At 38.9% G+C, this 18284-nt stretch overlaps 1 protein-coding gene across 7 annotated transcripts in view; it reads right to left on the bottom strand.

The window, feature by feature from the left end:
* The window catches only part of SGIP1 (SH3-domain GRB2-like (endophilin) interacting protein 1), a 225268-nt gene that overhangs the window by 65394 nt on the left and 141590 nt on the right, over positions 1-18284 (bottom strand). For 3 of the 7 annotated variants that reach the window (XM_011936848.1, XM_011936846.1, XM_011936847.1), the window contains 7 exons: positions 16307-16318; positions 12521-12545; positions 11545-11596; positions 10181-10266; positions 6506-6598; positions 3836-3910; positions 1201-1701 (listed from right to left, as the gene is read on the bottom strand). In XM_011936848.1, the coding sequence (XP_011792238.1) occupies positions 1201-1701; positions 3836-3910; positions 6506-6598; positions 10181-10266; positions 11545-11596; positions 12521-12545; positions 16307-16318 (844 nt within the window). The remainder of the gene's footprint in view (positions 1-1200; positions 1702-3835; positions 3911-6505; positions 6599-10180; positions 10267-11544; positions 11597-12520; positions 12546-16306; positions 16319-18284) is intronic. The other 4 variants (XM_011936849.1, XM_011936853.1, XM_011936852.1 and 1 more) reach the window with 2 other exon arrangements.

Here is an 18284-nt window from a genome sequence, read left to right as displayed (position 1 = left end):
TAAAGATATAAACCACTGGTTTTGTGTGCAGTGCAGGTGGACTCCGAGCCCTCTTCTTGATCACCATGGACTCTGTCACTTTAAGCACAGAAGAATTTGCAAGCGCAGAGCAAGTACTGCAAGACCTCATTGAAAAAGGCAGTGATGATGACTGAATATTAGAATTTCTCTCTTACTAGATTTAAGTACCTTACACTTTATTGCCTCTTTCACAGTAAATGAAAAACAAATATATGGCACCCCCTGAAGGCCCCTAAACTGAACCCACATGCACAGGAAGGAAAGCACTGGAGGGTGTTGTTAGACAATTTGGGCAAGAGTGGAATAAATGATATGGTGGAAGATGCATTTGAAAATTTTGATATTTTGATATTGCTTTAGTATGCATGGTAGATGTTACCATAATTAAAACATACAAAATGAAGCTTCAAATAAGGAAAAAACAATAAAATTCAATGTCAGAATTGGCATAGAGTCCATCACCTGTCACCACACTTAGAGTTGACCTCATAGCCTGATGAGTGTGTCAACTGGTGAGAACAGAGAACAAGTTTGTCTTCAGTGACAGCTTGATTAGATTACAGATGCAATATACGTATCTCTCTCTTTTTTTTTTTTCTCCTTTTGCCTTTCCTAAAATCTCCTTTTCAAACCTTACATCTTTTAAAGAAATTAAAGGGGTAAACGTCGTTCTTCCACAACCAAAAAAGAAAAGAAAAAAAATTGAAAAAAAAAAAAAAAAAAGAAGGAGCCCACCCGCTTCCTCCTGCCTACATACACACACAACACACTGGCCCACAAAACCTAGTGTCTTTGTGGGGGCATCCGACAAGGAAATCAGACATTTAACATGAAACCCACTCTATGTGAAATCTGTCTTCCTAGAACTTTCCTGAATTCCAAACAATGGCATGACAGCTTTGTTTTAGAAATCAAGACCTCTTAACTGCACGGTAGACGGCAGGGCACACCTAAGGGCTGAGAGTGCAAGGCAGAACACATCCACAGACTTGGACCATGACTGTGAGCATCTCCCATCTGATGGACTAGGACATGCTGCGGGGCCACAGGACACCCAGACCAGAGGAGCGAGGGCTGAAGCTCTGAAGCCAGCTGCCAGGCAGGAGGAGGGTGTTGCTCACACTGCAGCAGCCACGGCCATTCCCCGGCACAAGAAGCACACTCAAGCGTAAGACATACCACTGGTGGTCCCCGTACCAGGGCCCGAGCCAGGTCCGGGGGACGAAACCACAGTCCTGTAGGTGGGTGGTGGTGGGGGAGGTGGAGTTGCTCTTTGTCCCAACCCAAAATCTTTAGGAGATGAGATTGTTTCTAAGTAATCATCTTTAATGAAGGTCTGCTCAGCGACTTTCTTCTGGACTTCTTCTAAATTGAGCGGCGATGGTACATTGCGAGGAGGCCCGGGAGGCCCTGGGGGGCCCATGGGACCTGGGGGGCCGAGAGGGCCTGGAGCTGGGGAGTCAGCTGGGTTGTCTGGTGTAGCTGGTGGGGACACCACTTTTTCCCTTGGAGTCAACTCCGGAGTAACATGTTCCGGGGACGTATCAGAAAAATGGACCCACTTTTCTTCAGCATTAACAGCAACAGACTTGAGGGACAATACTGGCCCAAAAATGCTGTCCAAGTCATTGATGGATGGTAGTTTTTCAATTTTGATCTCTGTGGCTGACTGGTCATTTCCTGTGGTTAAAGTAGTTGATTTTAAACTTTAATTGACTTATTATTTGTGTGGGGAGTGAGGGAGGGAGTCAAAGACTGGAAAATACATTGCTGTGTGAGGTGCCTCAGTGGGTATACTTCATGATGTAAAAATATCTTTATTGGATTAGGAGCTTAAGGTGAGGGGAAAGCTCCCCCTTCCATAAAGTAAGCATCATATTTTTATGCTATTATTTACTCTTTTTTGCAAGCTGAGCACAAGCTGGCTACTTTGACCATCATGTAAAGTGCCGTGCATGATACTGCTCTCAAAGGCTCCTCACAGGTGCACAAAGTATGATCATTTTGTGAAGGCAGTGTCAGATTCACAGAGAAGTACAAGCTCTGGGACTGCAAATTCCAAAAGCAAGGTCCCTTCTGAAAATCTGACCTACTAAAATACACATCACACAACATAAAAAGAATTGAGAAGTGAAAGCTGGCCTCATATTTTATTAAGACTGTCTACTCTCGTATGTTAAATCAAGACTTTGGTGAAACTGATTATAATATTTGTTAATTTAAAAAAGTGATCACATCATATTTAGCTGTATATCCTCAACCTTAAAAAACACCAGAAACACAGTGCAAAGATTAAGAAGTTATCGCCAAAGATACTTACAAACACAGATATACACACCCCACACACAACGCACATAGATTATTGAGGAGGCATTTGCTACTTATTAGAACTGTCACATATATACCTGCTTAATAGGGAAGAAAATGATTTAAAAAATTTTAAGTAATTTATTTTCTCATTAAGTCTAACCTGTTAACATCATAGGCATAACTGTGATATTTATCTATAGGATGTCATGATACCGAAAAGTCTCTGTTTTGCTAAAATATTAGCATAAGCTATTCTTTCTAATTCATAGCAATAATAAGAGAAAAAATTAAAAACGGTCTTCTACAGCTCTGTATGAAGAACTGCACTTTTAAAAACCTGAGATTATTCACATCACAAATTGTTACCTAAACAACTGGAAGGCATGAGCAGAAGTCACTTTACCTTTATATAACTTTTGGACTATATGAGCCATCTTAGCATTTCTATATTTCTAGTTTGAAAGGAATTAACTTTCAAGGTTCCAAGGCTATAGATAAATGGGGAAGCATTTGCATGGTCCACAAGATTTATAATCTTGTGCTAGTAGGTATATTTATATCTAACACAATTTGTGGAAATACAAGGGGCCAAAATGTCTTGAACCTGCAAACATCTTTACTTACGAAGCTCTGGATGACTCTCTATTGGGTTTGAGTCAATATAAATTTCATAAATGACTACATCTTGCTTTTGCTTTTGTTGATGCATGCCCCACTCTGCAGCTATCAAACTCACCAGGCTGCATAAATAGCAAAAGATGAAGCTGCAATAGAATTCCGAAGGTGATAAAGAACCACATTCTAAGGGCCCAGACACATAAAACAGCCATTACTACTTTTGACTTGCTAGTCTAGTAAGACTTGGCAGACTATAAATTGTATGAATACTTAGTATTGATTTTAATAGATGGTAAAGGTATGCCTTAAGCATTATCTGTCTACAGGCGTGTAGCAATTCCTTGCCATATTTCATAGTCTTCACATATCTCTTTGCCATGGGATAATAAATACTTGAATGACCACTGGAAAAAGAATTTCCCCACCACCAGTATACTGCACACCCTGGGAATCATTTTATGTCTTCATAGACTAGATAGTTTCAGTCTTAGCAAAATTGTCTTGAAAAAATACCAATTGTGCTTTGAGATTATGAATTTGTAAATCATTAAAATGAGATCCAATGAAGTGAGGGGTTAATTAAACAATGACTTTTCATATTGACGTTTTTTTTTTCCTTTCATTTTACAAAATGGCCCTCATTCAACAAAATTATACTAAGGAAAAATTAATTGAGAAATTATTACTATTTTTTTTGTGTGAAACCTGGAAGTGGTGCTTTAAAATAAGTCTGCATAAGAAATTCTAATAGAAGCAAAACTAAATGTCAACATTGTAATGTTTTTGTGTAGCCTACAGTTTTCAACACATCAAGGGCATGTTCATCCAGGGCCACTGCTCGGTTGGTTTGACACGTCATCCCAGAACTGAAAAAACAAAAGTGTACCTGGTCCAATTGTTAAAGGGGATCCTGTTCGGGGTGGGGTAGCTGGTACATTTTTTGGAGGCAGTGGTGGAGGTGCTGCAAAGAGATGAGAAATCAAGTATCATTGGTCATGTTCTTCCTAAGCCATACAATACACTTTAAATAAGCAGGATTTGGGCTTTCAGTTATATTCCTGCTATTGGAAATGGAATAGCAATCAATGGTCTATTTGTTTAAAGTTCGAAGTCAAAGAACTGAAGCAGAACCCATTCAGATTCTTCCATTTTATGAGAACAGGAGAACGTCAAAAGAATGTTGGACAACAATAATAATAATACTATCACCATTTTATTCATTTAAATATGATTCAACACATAAACCTCAAGCAACAACTATGTCCTACCTCCCGTACTAGGAACTAGGGTCATAGGGTTGAATAAAAATAGCTTCTGGCCTCAAGGGATTTATGACTGACTGAATGAACTCATGTTAGCTGACAGTTACAGTCGAGGGTTTGATAATGGAAATAACAGGTTAGGTGTGGGCTCCTGTGAGGGGTTTTTAATCCAGTCAGGATCTTGGTGTCCGGATTGAGTTGGGAAAGATTTCTCAAAATTATATTTCTTAAATTTTAGTACATTTTTTAAAGTTAGAAGCAAACTAACTCCTTGGGTCAAGGAGGAATGAACAGATTCCTCTGACAAAAATTACAGCCAAAACAAGTATCATGGTCCTCACGAAGAGATTCACCCTTCTGAGTTGGACTTATCACTTTGTGTGCAAAGTTTGAAATTACTGTTTCAATGGGTTCATTTCTTCTTCCTCTTTCTTTAAGTGTATGTTTTCTTGTCGCTGGCCCTATTTGGTAGATTCAAAGAGTTCACACTAATTCAATAGGCCATCCCAAAGTTTAGCTGTGAATCTAAATGCCGTCCACTCTCTCATAACCTAAACGCAGAGGGAGGCAGGTTGGCACATGGCTGGGGAGTGCTTTCTAGTGCCTTCCACTTGACTAAATTAGGAAGAAGCTTTTCCTGTCATTCCTCCCTCCTCCTCCCCTTCCCGTACTTTATTTATTATTTTTAGGTAGCATCCTGTTCTTCCACACAATAAGTATGACTAACATCTCTCATCCTAAAGCCTAGGAATATGTGGTTCTTAATCTTAGTTATGAGCTTCTGAAAACTACACCTCTAGTGGATCATATTTTCCCACAGAAGTTAACAGTCCATCAGGGGCTCTGCTCCTGATTAAGGATCTCTGCCAAAAATCAAGGTCATAATCAACAAAATACCATAAAAACAAATAAAATACTATAAAAGCCTACTAAGCTAAAATAGTAAACATGCTGCAACTACAAAATGAGCAGAATCATGCAATGCACATCAATTAAACAACAGTCTGCATGGTGCTAAGTGCAACCACAGCACTTAAGACTCACAACTTTGAAATACCAATAGTTAAAACCAATACATCACCCCCATAAACAATTCATTTACTTTCTTGGCATTTAGGAAAGGGTTTTCTAGGGATCACTTGTATAGCTCAGGTCTGTAAAGAAAGCTTTTTAAGGAAGTTACAGCTTTTTCACTGGTTTTGTTTTGCAGGGAAAAACATTCAAAATCATGTGGTTCAAATATTTTAAAAATACATTTTTCAAAGTTCAGAAGTTTTTAAAAAATTGTTGATAATGATGTTTTTCCTATCCTGTTTAATGAGAGAAACATCTTTGGAAAGGCTAGATCACATGGCTTTATAGCAATAATATTTCCAACAAACAGCCTCTTGGCCTTTGATTATGAATCCCCTCAGTTAATTCTCAGGATCATGTTTAGGCACCAAGGTGCAAGCTCTGGAGATACTGAACTGGAAAAAGTATTAGTTGGTCTGTATGTGAGCCCAAAGGAGCAAAAATACCCTCTGCATCTCCCTCCTCCCAAAACACATCTTTTTGAAATCCAGTTCTCCAAAGACTGCCTTCCACAGGCGGCATGCTTCAGAGGCAATATACTGAAAAGGAAATTCAATAAATCTGTAAGAAGGGTGGCTTTGCCTGATGAACCATCCATTCAGCCCAAATAGCCCAACCCACCACCGGTGAAGGGCTATCTAGATCTTCAGGACCTCCTTTCCCGGCCACCTGGGTCATGCTGGAAGAAACCAGACTGATGGCAACTTTCACATACATTTACTCTGATCTACTGTCTCAGCTTCTCTCTACCATACAGCCTCAGTTCTCTTGTTCCCCAATTGTCACTCTTTTCTATCAACGTGTTCTTTCTGTCCAGTGCAGCCTCAGTTGTTCTATAGGATGAGCAGAGACCATATCAGACTTGTTCACCTCTGTGTTATATGATAGCCTAATGCCCGGAACGCAGTAGTTTCTTTAGCTCACTTGCTTCTTATTCTTACATATATACAATGAATAAATGAATGAATAAGCATGTGGGATTTCAGAAAAGGCTATGACTCAAGGTTAATAATTTGCTTTATTGTATTATTTTCTTCCTGTCTTCATAAGCTGCCCTGAGTTCTTTAACTTGAAAGTCTGTTAGAATAACATCTCTTCTTAATACTATTGAGTTCTAACGTTGCTTACGTAGACTTTCTAAGAGTTGCCTAGTTTCACTATGCAGACAGACGGTAAAATGAGTCACTTATTTTTCCAGACAGAGCAGACACATAACTTACTTCCAGTGGGAAAAGGTCTTGTTAACTTTGGCGACTCCATGCTTGGATTAATTGGTTGGCCTGAACCCCATATCTCAGGCTGGTCTAAAAGAACTGGAAACAAAAAAGATTTCCCAGGGAGAATTAAAAAAAATCCCCATACTTTAGAACTTAAAATTTCAATTTCAATTTGAGTTTTACAAAATTATTTTCCTCTTGTCTCAGTACTAAAACATTAATTTAGGAATGTGCTGCTCCTTATTCTTCTCAAGCAGAGAATAGAAATAGGAGTGTGGTGAGAGTGTGGGTGGGAGGAGTATCTGTGTGTGTGCATATAGCTACATAAAAACTTTCAGAGCAGAATCTGCATTTTCTTCCTGGGTGGTCACTTAAGGACATTCTGAGTATCAGTACAGGTACTGGCCCTGTTTCAGGTACCCATTTGAAAATCCAGACATTAACCCCATGAACACTTGTTTTGTTGTAAGTTCGTTTATTTAAAGCCTCCTATGAATATGCTTCAAAACCGAAATGCCTGCATTCTATGCAGTGGTTCCCATCCCTGAAGGGTTCTACAGGGTTTTTACATAAACCTTTTACAGCATCATAAAAAGAAATTAAAAATGCTTGGTGAATATGTTAAAAGAACCAGAAAAATGAGTGCTTAGACACCTAACATAGGGCAATTAGGTTTTGGGCCTAAGGACACTGAATTTAACATTTCTTCTCTTTCTTTCTGCTTTCTGTTCTGATTTTTAAAAATAGCTACGACAATGCAAATAGTTACTGCTTCTCAGCACCTATCCTGTGGCAGGGACTATGCAAGTACTGCTGTCATTCATTATGTCGTCTATGACAGGATGAGAAGTCAGTTGGATGTGGTTTGAATCTATCCTCTGCACTGACTGTAGGACCTTGGCAAGTTACTTAACCTCTCTGTGCTGCCTTCCTTTAGTGTAAAGTGGAGATAATAAAAGCAACCTTAGAGAGTTATGAAGAGGATTAACAGAGGAAAGATATATTAAAATAGTATATATAAAATGTATATAAAACACGTATCACAAGGCCAGTAGCTATTACTATCTATTCAAATACTCACACCACCACCACGTGGTTGAGACCAGTACCACTTATGGGAGAGGAAACTAATGATTGGAGTGGTTTAATGAAGTGTCCATGGTAAAAACAGAAGAGTTAAGATCTGATGCAGCAGACCTAACTCTAAAATACATGTATTTTTTTCCCCACACCATTTCAACTAGTGATAGAAAAATCTTTCTAGGCCAGGCATGGTGGCTCACAGCTGTAATCCCAGCACTTTGGGAGGCTGAGGTGGGAGGGTTACTTGAGTCCAGGAGTTCGAGACCAGCTGGGCAACATGGTGAGACCCAGTCTTTACAAAAAGTACAAAAATTAGTCAGGTGGGGTGGCATGTGCCTGTGATCCCAGCTATTCGGGGGGCTGAGGCAGGAGGATCGCTGTGGGAGGTCGAGGCTGCATTGAGCTAAGAACTTGCCACTGTATTCCAGCCTGGGTGACAGAGTGAGATCCTGTCAAAAAAAAAAAAAAAAAAAGGAAGACAGAAAGAAAAAGATAAATCGATCTAATGAAGAATGAGTAGATACGAAAAGGAAGTGTGGGTATTGAAAAAGCTAGTGTGACTGGTGCAAAGGCAGGAACTTTATAGAAGTTCAGGGGCTGAAATCATCTAAAGAACAATTGAGGCCACAATCACGGACAGGTCTAGGTAGGTATCTCCTCTCCACCATAGGCCTCAGAGGTGGTCTTCGCTCTGTTTTAACATGAACGCAAACATTCTCCAAAGATATGAAGCAGCATCTTCTTCATGAATTCAATGTGGAACACAGCTTTGATTTTTAAAGAATGATTTCTATTCTTCATATAAAGTTTCCATATAGTTATGGGATTCCTTAAATGGGCAGATTTAGGTGCAACCAATCAAATCCCCTCTCCAGTAACCATACAATATGTCATTAAAAGTGAGATTGATAGCAGATGAGTTAATAAGGAAACTGATAGCCTCACTGCAAGGCCACTTTTACATAGGGATTCTAAGTTATGGGCATTTATATCACTAAAGGAGTATTTAGAAATGTTCTTTGTACATTTTCCTAACAGAAATCATTGAAAATATTCAGGTGTGGCTGACTGATGGCTATCTCCCAGAATTCATTCTCCATTTCTTCTATAGAAACGGAATTTTAGCTGGCTACATGGCACCCAATTCTCTCCAGCGGGGTTTGGCAGGAAGTGACCTGTGTCTCTTCTAGTTTTGCTCTTAGAATAGTTAGCAGTGAGTTCCAGTGGTCCTCACCCCACTTCCTCTCTTCTGAATGGGAGAGGAGGAGAGCTACAGCAGCCACCTTGGAGCCAGAGATAAAAGTAACATTTTAAAGACAGCAGAGCTACTTTACCAGTCCTATATTGTTTACTTCTAGACTGTTAACATGAAAGAGTAATAAGATTCCGTCTTGTTTAATTTATTGTACTTGAGGTCTCTTTGTTAATGTAGCTTATTCTACCCATTATGCTTCTAATTCTTGCCATCTTTAACACTTAAGACCTTCACCAATAGGTCCTAGAAAGATAATATGCTATTATACATTTACCATGGTGCCCCTAAGTCAAATAATTTTTATAAAAACATTCTATATTACCAAACATAGCTACTGGAGATACATGCATTAGATGTAAACACATTTCAGGAATAGATAAGATGCATTTTATAGAGAGCTGATTTTATATCAGTAAAGTACACAGTGTTTACAGCCATCCAAAAACACGGTCAATTTAAAAAAGTTAAATATTTAACTCTAGGAATAAATATTTACTAGGTAAACTCAAAAATAATGGCAGAAATAAAGACATTTCTTCAGTAGCATTTTCTTTTTCTTTTTTTTTTTGAGGTAGGGTCTTGCTCTGCTGCTCAGGCTGGAGTGCAATGGTGTGATCACAGCTCCCTGCAGCCTTGACTTCCTGGGCTTAAGTGAACCACCCACCTCAGCCTCCCAAGGAGCTGGGCCTACAGGCATGCACCACCATGCCCAGCTAATTTTTAAATTTTTTTTGTAGAGATAGGGTCTCCGTATGTTGTCCAGGCTGGTCTCGAACTCCTGGGCTCAAACAATCCTATCTCAGCATCCCAAAGTGTTGGGATTGAAGGAGTGAGCCACCACGCCTGGCCTTATTTCTAAGTTTCTAAATGATTCAAGGTCATTCCTGGGTCTTCAGCCAGCAAACAATGACTGTTGTGAGCAATCCAACTGAAGCCTTCATTATGAGGTGGGAAAGAGGTCAGGGAGGCTAGATCCCAACGACAGTGACAATGATGGGTGTATGAATGTCTGTCTCCATTTGTGATTCTGTTGATACCTCAAATGATGATGGTCTGGTTCCCAGAGTGTTTACTCCGTGACAGGGGTTTGTGTAGATTTGCAGTAATTTTTACCGACTTCTTTTGAAGAATGAGCTTGTTAGTAATGTTTCAAATCCTAAAATAATACAGATTTGCAAACTAAATTTCTGTTCTTGACAGCACACCTATATTGAAACTTTTCTTGCCCATGAAGATAATATATTTAAAACATACCTCAAAATACATACATTTAATCTAGAAGTGTTGTACTTCAATAAAAGAAAAAACAAATCTATAATATATGGAGTTTCTTTTCCTACCTTCTGTCTTCTGTTCATCAAAAGCTGATTCTAGTGGTGGGCCAAAGAGAGGAGCAAGGGCCGTAGTGTCATCAGGAGGCTTTTTGCTAAATCACACACATTAAGGCAAAATACAGAGAAAGGGCTCAAAAGTTAATACTCAAAAAGATACACAAACTTTCAAATATTTTTCTCAGTAAAACAAGTGTGTGTGTGCACTAGTGCATGCATGCATGCATGCATGTGTATACAAGCCCCGTTAGGACTAGAAAGTATTTTATAAGGATGTCAGATATATTATGGAGCAAAAGAATTCGTAGAAGGTGAGATCCTTAGTTCTCAGTGGAGAACTGAGGTGCTCATCCAATAGAAATAAGTTGAAGGAGAATAACTCTTTCAAAGCATCCTGATTCTCTATACCTAGAAGAGATAATACTAGAGCTGAGTTTACTGCAAAGCACCTTTCTCTGAGACCTCAAGTACCATTTATATTTGATTTCACCACATCTCTGTGTTATAGTTAATGCAGTTTATAATTAGTGAAAGTCAAGCATAGGGATATTAGGTAAAAAGCCACCGAGAAGTTTCATCCTTTAATAGACTGTAACCTCCTAATACCCCAATACAGTAAACCTCAGAAAGAGAAGTATTGTGAAATCAGGGAAAACAGGAGGAGAAGTTAAACTTGCATCCTCTTAATTATTACTCCAGACTGATTATTAAGAAAATGATGCATAATTATCTTCATTGCTTCTCCAAATCTGATTCCCCTCATTGATCTCAATGAGGTCTATATGGTATGGTAAGGGGCAAGGGGTGAAGAGGAGAGGGGAGAGGTTGGAGGAGGATAAAGATCGAAAATAATTCAGCTTTTAAATAGAAATAGCAGTCTTTTTATAAAACAATGCCCATTTGTACAATACTTACCTAACCCACAGAATATACTGTAAAATACAATGCTTTGCCAAAAACTAAAAACAGAATGGAAGATTCCTTTGGTGGGTGGCAGGTGGAATGCATCATGAGATGGTATCCAACTAAAAAGGCTTCTTTTTGTGGGGCAATATAATAATATTGAAGATCAGCATTCCAGACACCAAAAGACCTCTTTAGAGAGAACTTTAGCTGTCCCATCAGGAAGGGGCCTGCACATTCTGATAGACAGTTACTTCAGATAAGTGCAGAATATTTCCCTAAAGGTCTCCCTTGGGCTGAACTTTTCAAAAATAATGACATATTTGACCATGATGTGGATATACGGACTGATATATTTTGGTAGAGCCTTTGTTAATGGGAGCTGAGAGTTTAGCTCACGGGAGATTTGCTTAATTGTTAAAAGTTCATGATGCCTTGCATAAAACACAACTAATGTCTTTCACACTCACCTTATAAGTTCTGGAGTTGGTGTGGAACGCCTGGGTCTTGCCACTTCTTCACCTGATGCACAGGACAAAGGAACTTTTTAGACATATTTTTACCATTCCCTGATATGTCTTATAACCTACATTTGGAAACACTTAGAGATTTAAGTTCCATCAATAAGCAACTCAGTATGAAAACTTTGCAAAACAAACCTTCTCTCCTGGCAATGCAACAGCCATATATTAGGCATATGTAGTGGTGTTTTCTCTGGCATTTGTAAAACCTCATTAACTAAGGAATTTCCGTGACAAGCCATCAAATAGAAGATCTGGATAGTGCAGCACTTAGTGAAAGAGCACACCATTCTTGGAATGTCTGCTGCCTTGACTGGTTCTGCTTTCCAATGAAGAGAATACTAAGCCAGGCCATATGTGTAAGACATGAATCCAGCATTCTCTGCCTGTTCTTTTCTTGAAATGCCAAGAAAATGTTGTATCTTTAACTATGAAACATGAATTTAGAATTTCCTAGGATGTGTTGTATGCAGCAGAGGAAAATTGTGCCCTATGTGTATTATAACCTATATCATATCGCTTTGGTTGACCAAAATTTTCATATCAAATAACACAAGAATGGGTAAGTTGCTTCTACTTTCAGTTCCTTCCGCCCGCCTGTTCTTCCCACCCCCAGCAACAAATACACACTTGATTAAATTCATTTCTAAAGTTAAATAATACAGCAAGAGTTGACAAATATAGAAAGAAAATAGCAATGCTTTTCCAAAAACATATTTATTTTCAGAACTTAAACGTTAATCACTCAGAACCCACAGGGGCCCTCTATCATTACAAGAATTCTTTGCTGTAAAAGTAAAAAATTTGTAAGTCTTAAAAATTAAGCCCTGGAATGCATAATTCATATGCATATATACTCCAAGATCCAAGGAACTGTTCTTTCTTTTAAATCATACGCTATTTCTGGTAGCTAAGATATACTTACTGGATAAGTTCCTTTTAATTGCACCCTAGAATTAGAAATAGACACTATAAGGTTTAAGACCACATATATGTTATGTACAATATGTATTATTTCTGTCATTGCAATTAAACTGAACTCAAATAAATGCAGATAGGGAAATGAAATTTTTCTCAGAACCGCATTTAAGTAGGAAATTGTAGGTACACACAGAAATCGGTTTTTTTTTATTTCATTCAAAGATTATAGAGAGGAAGGAAGGATAAATCATAAGTCTTCTGAACAAGGAAAACCCCTTACCTGGGTAGATTTGGTAAACTAATTCAAATATTGAATAGTCCATTAAAAAAAAACCTCTTAAACTCTAGTAGATAAGAAAGTAAATCAAAGTTTAGCATATGTTTGATGCTTAAAAATTACAGAGTGTATTTAGGAGTAGTGCATGCTCCTTGTCAGGTGGGGTCCCTAGGTTGCTAATGGAAACAGTCATCAGTTTACAAATGTGATTTTAACAGGTATAGGTGGCAAGTGTAAAAGGCAAGGGAAACTTGAACCATCTGCCATTGAATGAACTGTTTTATTCAGAAAGTCAGGGAATTCCACCCTATGCACTCATCCTCCCAATTTATTTCACTTGCCTGCCACTAGGCCCATCGATTAGTGAACTGGAAGTAATGTCTTGTGCTCAAGACATCGTGATATTATTGGAATACAAATAGCCCTGGCAGGAATAATCTGAGCAGGTCATCTCCAGTTTTTATAATGCCTTAGCATAAACTTATTTAGATAGTAGAAGGATTGATTAGATAATAAGTTTTGATTAAAAACCAGAAGTTGTGAAAAGTTCTCAGCATGGATGCCACCAGAAAAGTAGACCGCGAGGATGGCTGTATCATGGGGTAGAGCATGGGTTGGGATGCCTGCCATAGGAGAATGACAGGGGCAGAGTTGAGGATAGGGAAAGCCGAAGTACATATAAGAAAGCATTCCAAAAGGTGAGACCATGAACACATTTGTTGGATGGCCACCAAACACATTTTTTTTTCCTGCTTTTTAATTTTAGTGAAGGCTCAATTTGGTGGTCACGGATACATTTTCTTCTCTCAAAGTATAACATTAACAGCTTAGGACAAGATTTAGCGCCTCTGTAATCGACTTATAAGAAGCTTCTTTCCCTTGTTTCTAAGGCTGCATAAGCATTTTCTGTCCAATTTTGAACCCATTTATGCTAAAGGAGCAGTTTCAATCTGAACAAGGATCCATTCGATGCTTTCTCTGTCTCTCAAACTACATTTTCTGGCTTGTTTTGTCTAATAATGTGATCTGTTTTTCTCTACTAAGTGTGCCACATAGAGAATTACTACATTATTTATAAATACTTTCTAATAAATATGGCCACGCAAATCTGCCAAGGACATTATGGAAGTTTGGATACAGGTTTACTTTTGGAAAAGAAGGCTCTGTAGACAGAAATGATTAGATAACAGAAATAATTAGATAACAGATGTTTTTCTGGGTTATGAACTGTCAGATAGAATTTCATTAATAAGATCTGAAGGAAGAGATAGAAGGCCTTTAGTTCCAAGCAGTCAATCACAAGATTAATAAATGGCATTGAGGGAACACAGCCCACCTAGTACTGTGAGGCCTAAAACCCAGGAGGTCCCAGAGACTGTATTGAAGACCTCTTTGTCCCTCTGTCCTACTCCTTCAAATGTTAATATCCATGAAACCAAGAAAGGTACAGAGCTCCTTTAGTAGTTATCAATTCCCAGGGGTGTCAATTCATTCAGTAGATGTTGACAGTTGAAAGGCACTAAAGAAGAAGCCCCTGTAACATTTTTATTAAATAGTCTTCACGAATGAACAATCCCAAGTTAAGTGCAACCAAGATATGGCAGAAGTATTCAAGAAAACTCTATTGTTTAGAAATTAGGAAGAACAAAGCTACTATCAATTTAAAAAGCAACAAATCTTTGAAAGATCAGCAGCAAGTCAGCAGCAACAGAAAAGAAAGTCCTGCTGTCTGCTGGGTGGGCATACAGGTCTCTGATGACCTTAATGTTGCAGCATGATATATTTAGAAAAAGACTGAGGTGATGTCGACCACACAAACCACATTCGGGAAAAAAAGCCCATTGGATTCAAAAACCTCCCCTTGTCAAGTGACTGTATTTTCCCCCTTTCAATGCTTGTTTGTTGTTATATGTATGTCGTGAATAAATTTCCTCACTTTGAATGACTGAATTCACTCTTTTCATAATCTGTGATGTCACTTAACAGCTGGGTTGGAATCATCCATAGATTAGCGGTCTCTGCAGATACCGTCTTTCAATGGTATTAGCTATGTAGTTTAGTAGAGAACCACCAACTGGTCACCTGGGGCAGGGTATTTGCATCAAATAATAATTGACTAATTGGATTGGCACAGGCCTAGGGATGTTTCAGAGAGGCTGTTTTCAGTTCCATTTCCTCTCTTAACGGACTGACCAGGTAAATGAGTATCATTTCAAACATAACAAAGACCCTTCTTTTTGTTGCTTTAAATTCATGATACTCTTCAGCCGGGCGTGGTGGCTCATGCCTGTAATCCCAGCACTTTGGGAGGTCAAGGCGGGCGGATCATGAGGTCAGGAGATTAAGATCATCCTGGCTAACACGGTGAAACCCTGTCTCTACTAAAAATACAAAAAATTAGCTGGGGGTGGTGGCAGGCGCCTGTAATTCCAGCCACTTGGGAGGCTGAGGCAGGAGAATTGCTTGAACTCGAAAGGCAGAGGTTACAGTGAGCAGAGATCGTGCCATTGCACTCCAGCCTGGGTGACAGAGTGAGATCCATCATAGAAAAAAAAAAAATTTCATGATACTTTTCAACTTGAGGAAAACGACAGTTTCCATTTTGAACAATGCAAATTAATATTGATCTACCCTCCCAAAGGTTGTCTTCTGTGATGAAATTTCTTTAGAATTATGTGATAGCCTGGGAATATTGACTTGAAAGTGTGTCTCCCTCTCCCAAGATGGAAATTATAATGATGTATCAGCATATTCTGATCATTGTAAGTTACGGTGCAGGAACATATTTTGAATTCAGGCTTAAAAACAATGATGGCTTAAAAATGGTGTCCTTACTTTTTTTTTTTTTGAGACAGAGTCTTGCTCTGTTGCCCAGGCTGGAGTGCAGTGGCACAATCTTGGCTCACTGCAACTCCGCCTCCCGGGTTCATGCCATTCTCCTGCCTCAGCCTCCCGTGTAGCTGGGACTACAGGTGCCCGCCACTGCACCCGGCTAATTTTTTGTATTTTTAGTAGAGACGGGGTTTCACCGTGTTAGTCAGGATGGTCTCGATCTCCTGACATCGTGATCCTCCCATCTCGGCCTCCCAAAGTGCTGGGATTACAGGCATGAGCCACCGCGCCCGGCCCCTTACATTCTTAATAGTTTTGTTATTCTTTATTATCTCTTTGCTATCAACTTCTATGGTACTTTCTGGTGAACTAGGCCTTTTATGTACATACATACACACACACACACACATACACACACACATTCCACATATTTTCCAAATTTAGTACTAGGAGTTGAGATTCCCATGTATTAGTTTAGTTAGTTATGGGAAAGTGCTCTGACAATTCTAAAATATGCCCTTGGTACTTAAGAGGGTCAGAGGCTTTCAATCAGTAAACCTGTTTCATCTGCCTCATTCACACTGGGTTATCATAAATTTAATGGGAAACCAACCTGGCCACCTTGCCTTGGCAGCAATTTTCTCTATACATGTTTAAGGTAAAAATGTTGAGAGTTCTTACCGGGCTGCGCCTCTGTGATCAGCAAAAAGGAAGAGAGAACAGACACCTAGTCAGAGAATGATGGATCAGTCAAAAGTCTTGGGTAATAGAAAACTTCATAAGCAGCTAACCAAACATACATTCCAGAGAATCAGGCCAAAGGAAGACAGGCAGTCCTAGTGTTTAGGGCTTATTTAAACCACAGGAGGTGTTGGAGAACCTTAAAGAGAGGATATCCGTTGTACAATACAGCTTTGCTAATGTGGATATGTAAGTTTTAGTTATGTGTACATAAGAACAAGGCAGAAACATACAAGAAAACTTTACTAACAATGTTTAATGTCTTGCCATAGAAGTTTTTCTCTAGAAAGTTTGAGGAGGGGGTACTTAGAGAATAGAGAAGTAAACTGTTTCCCTACAGAGCAGGATGTTAGCAAATATAGATAATAATGCATTTTTCACGTAGTTAGGGTACAAAAGGAGCTTATGAAAAACCAGAGGCAGGATTTAGAGAGCACTTTTCCTTGTCTGGAATTTTTCTTTGGTGTTCTATGGAAGGTGTGCTTATGAGGATACTTTTGTGTTGAATGTTCTTGGCCTAGTGACTTGGGCGGCCTCTACCAATGTGATGTGAATGATGAGAATGTGATGGGAAAGATGAGGAGGCCCTGACAAACATAGTTGGGAATGGCGAAAACTGTCCAGCAGCAACAGAACCCTGGTGGACCACATGACCTTAGAAAACACAAAATCAATGTGCAAAAATCACAAGCATTCTTATACACCAATAATAGACAAACAGAGAGACAAATCATGAGTGAACTCCCATTCACAATTGCTACAAAGAGAATAAAATACCTAGGAATCAAACTTACGAGGGATGTGAAGGACCTCTTCAAGGAGAACTACAAACCACTGTTCAACGAAATAAAAGAGGACACAAACAAGTGGAAGAACATTCCACGCTCATGAATAGGAAGAATCAATATCGTGAAAATGGCCATACTGCCCAAAGTAATTTACAGATTCAATGCCATTCCCATCAAGCTACCAATGACTTTCTTCACAAAATTGGAATAAAACTACTTTAAAGTTCATATGGAACCAAAAAAGATCCCTCATTGCCAAGACAATCATAAGCAAAAAGAACAAAGCTGGAGGCATCACACTGACTGACTTCAAACTATACTACAAGGCTACAGTAACCAAAACAGCATGGTACTAGTACTGAAACAGAGATATAGACCAATGGAACAGAACAGAGGCCTCAGAAATAACACCACACATCTACAACCATCTGATCTTTAACAGACCTGACAAAAGCAAGCAATGGGGAAAGGATTCCCTATTTAATAAATGGTGCTGGGAAAACTGGCTAGCCATATGTAGAAAGCTGAAACTGGATCCTTTCCTTACACCTTATACAAAAATTAATTCAAGATGGATTAAAGACTTAAATGTTAGACCTAACACCATAAAAACCCTAAAAGAAAACCTAGGCAATGCCATTCAGGACATAGGCATGGGCAAGGACTTCATGACTAAAACACCAAAAGCAATACCAACAAAAGCCAAAATAGATAAATAGGATCTAATTAAACTAAACAGCTTCTGCACAGGAAGAGAAACTACCATCAGAGTGAACAGCAACCTACAGAATGGGAGAAAATTTTTGCAATCTACCCATCTGACAAAGGGCTAACATCCAGAAACTTAAACAAATTTACGAGAAAAAATCAAACAACCCCATCAAAAAGTGGGCAAAGGATATTAACAGACACTTCTCAAAATAAGACATTTATGCAGCCAACAGACACATGAAAAAAAATGCTCATCATCACTGGTCATCACAGAAATGCAAATCAAAACCACAATGAGATACCATCTCACACCTGTTAGAATGGCGATCATTAGAAAGTTAGGAAACAACAGATGCTGGAGAGGATGTGGAGAAATAGGAACACTTTTACACTGTTGGTGGGAGTGTAAATTAGTTCAA

Source organism: Colobus angolensis, unplaced genomic scaffold, assembly GCF_000951035.1.
Source record: "Colobus angolensis palliatus isolate OR3802 unplaced genomic scaffold, Cang.pa_1.0 Scaffold158, whole genome shotgun sequence".
NCBI classification, from domain to species: domain Eukaryota; kingdom Metazoa; phylum Chordata; class Mammalia; order Primates; family Cercopithecidae; genus Colobus; species Colobus angolensis.
Note: the sequence above shows the minus strand (reverse complement) of the source record. Positions and strands in the feature narration are given on the sequence as shown.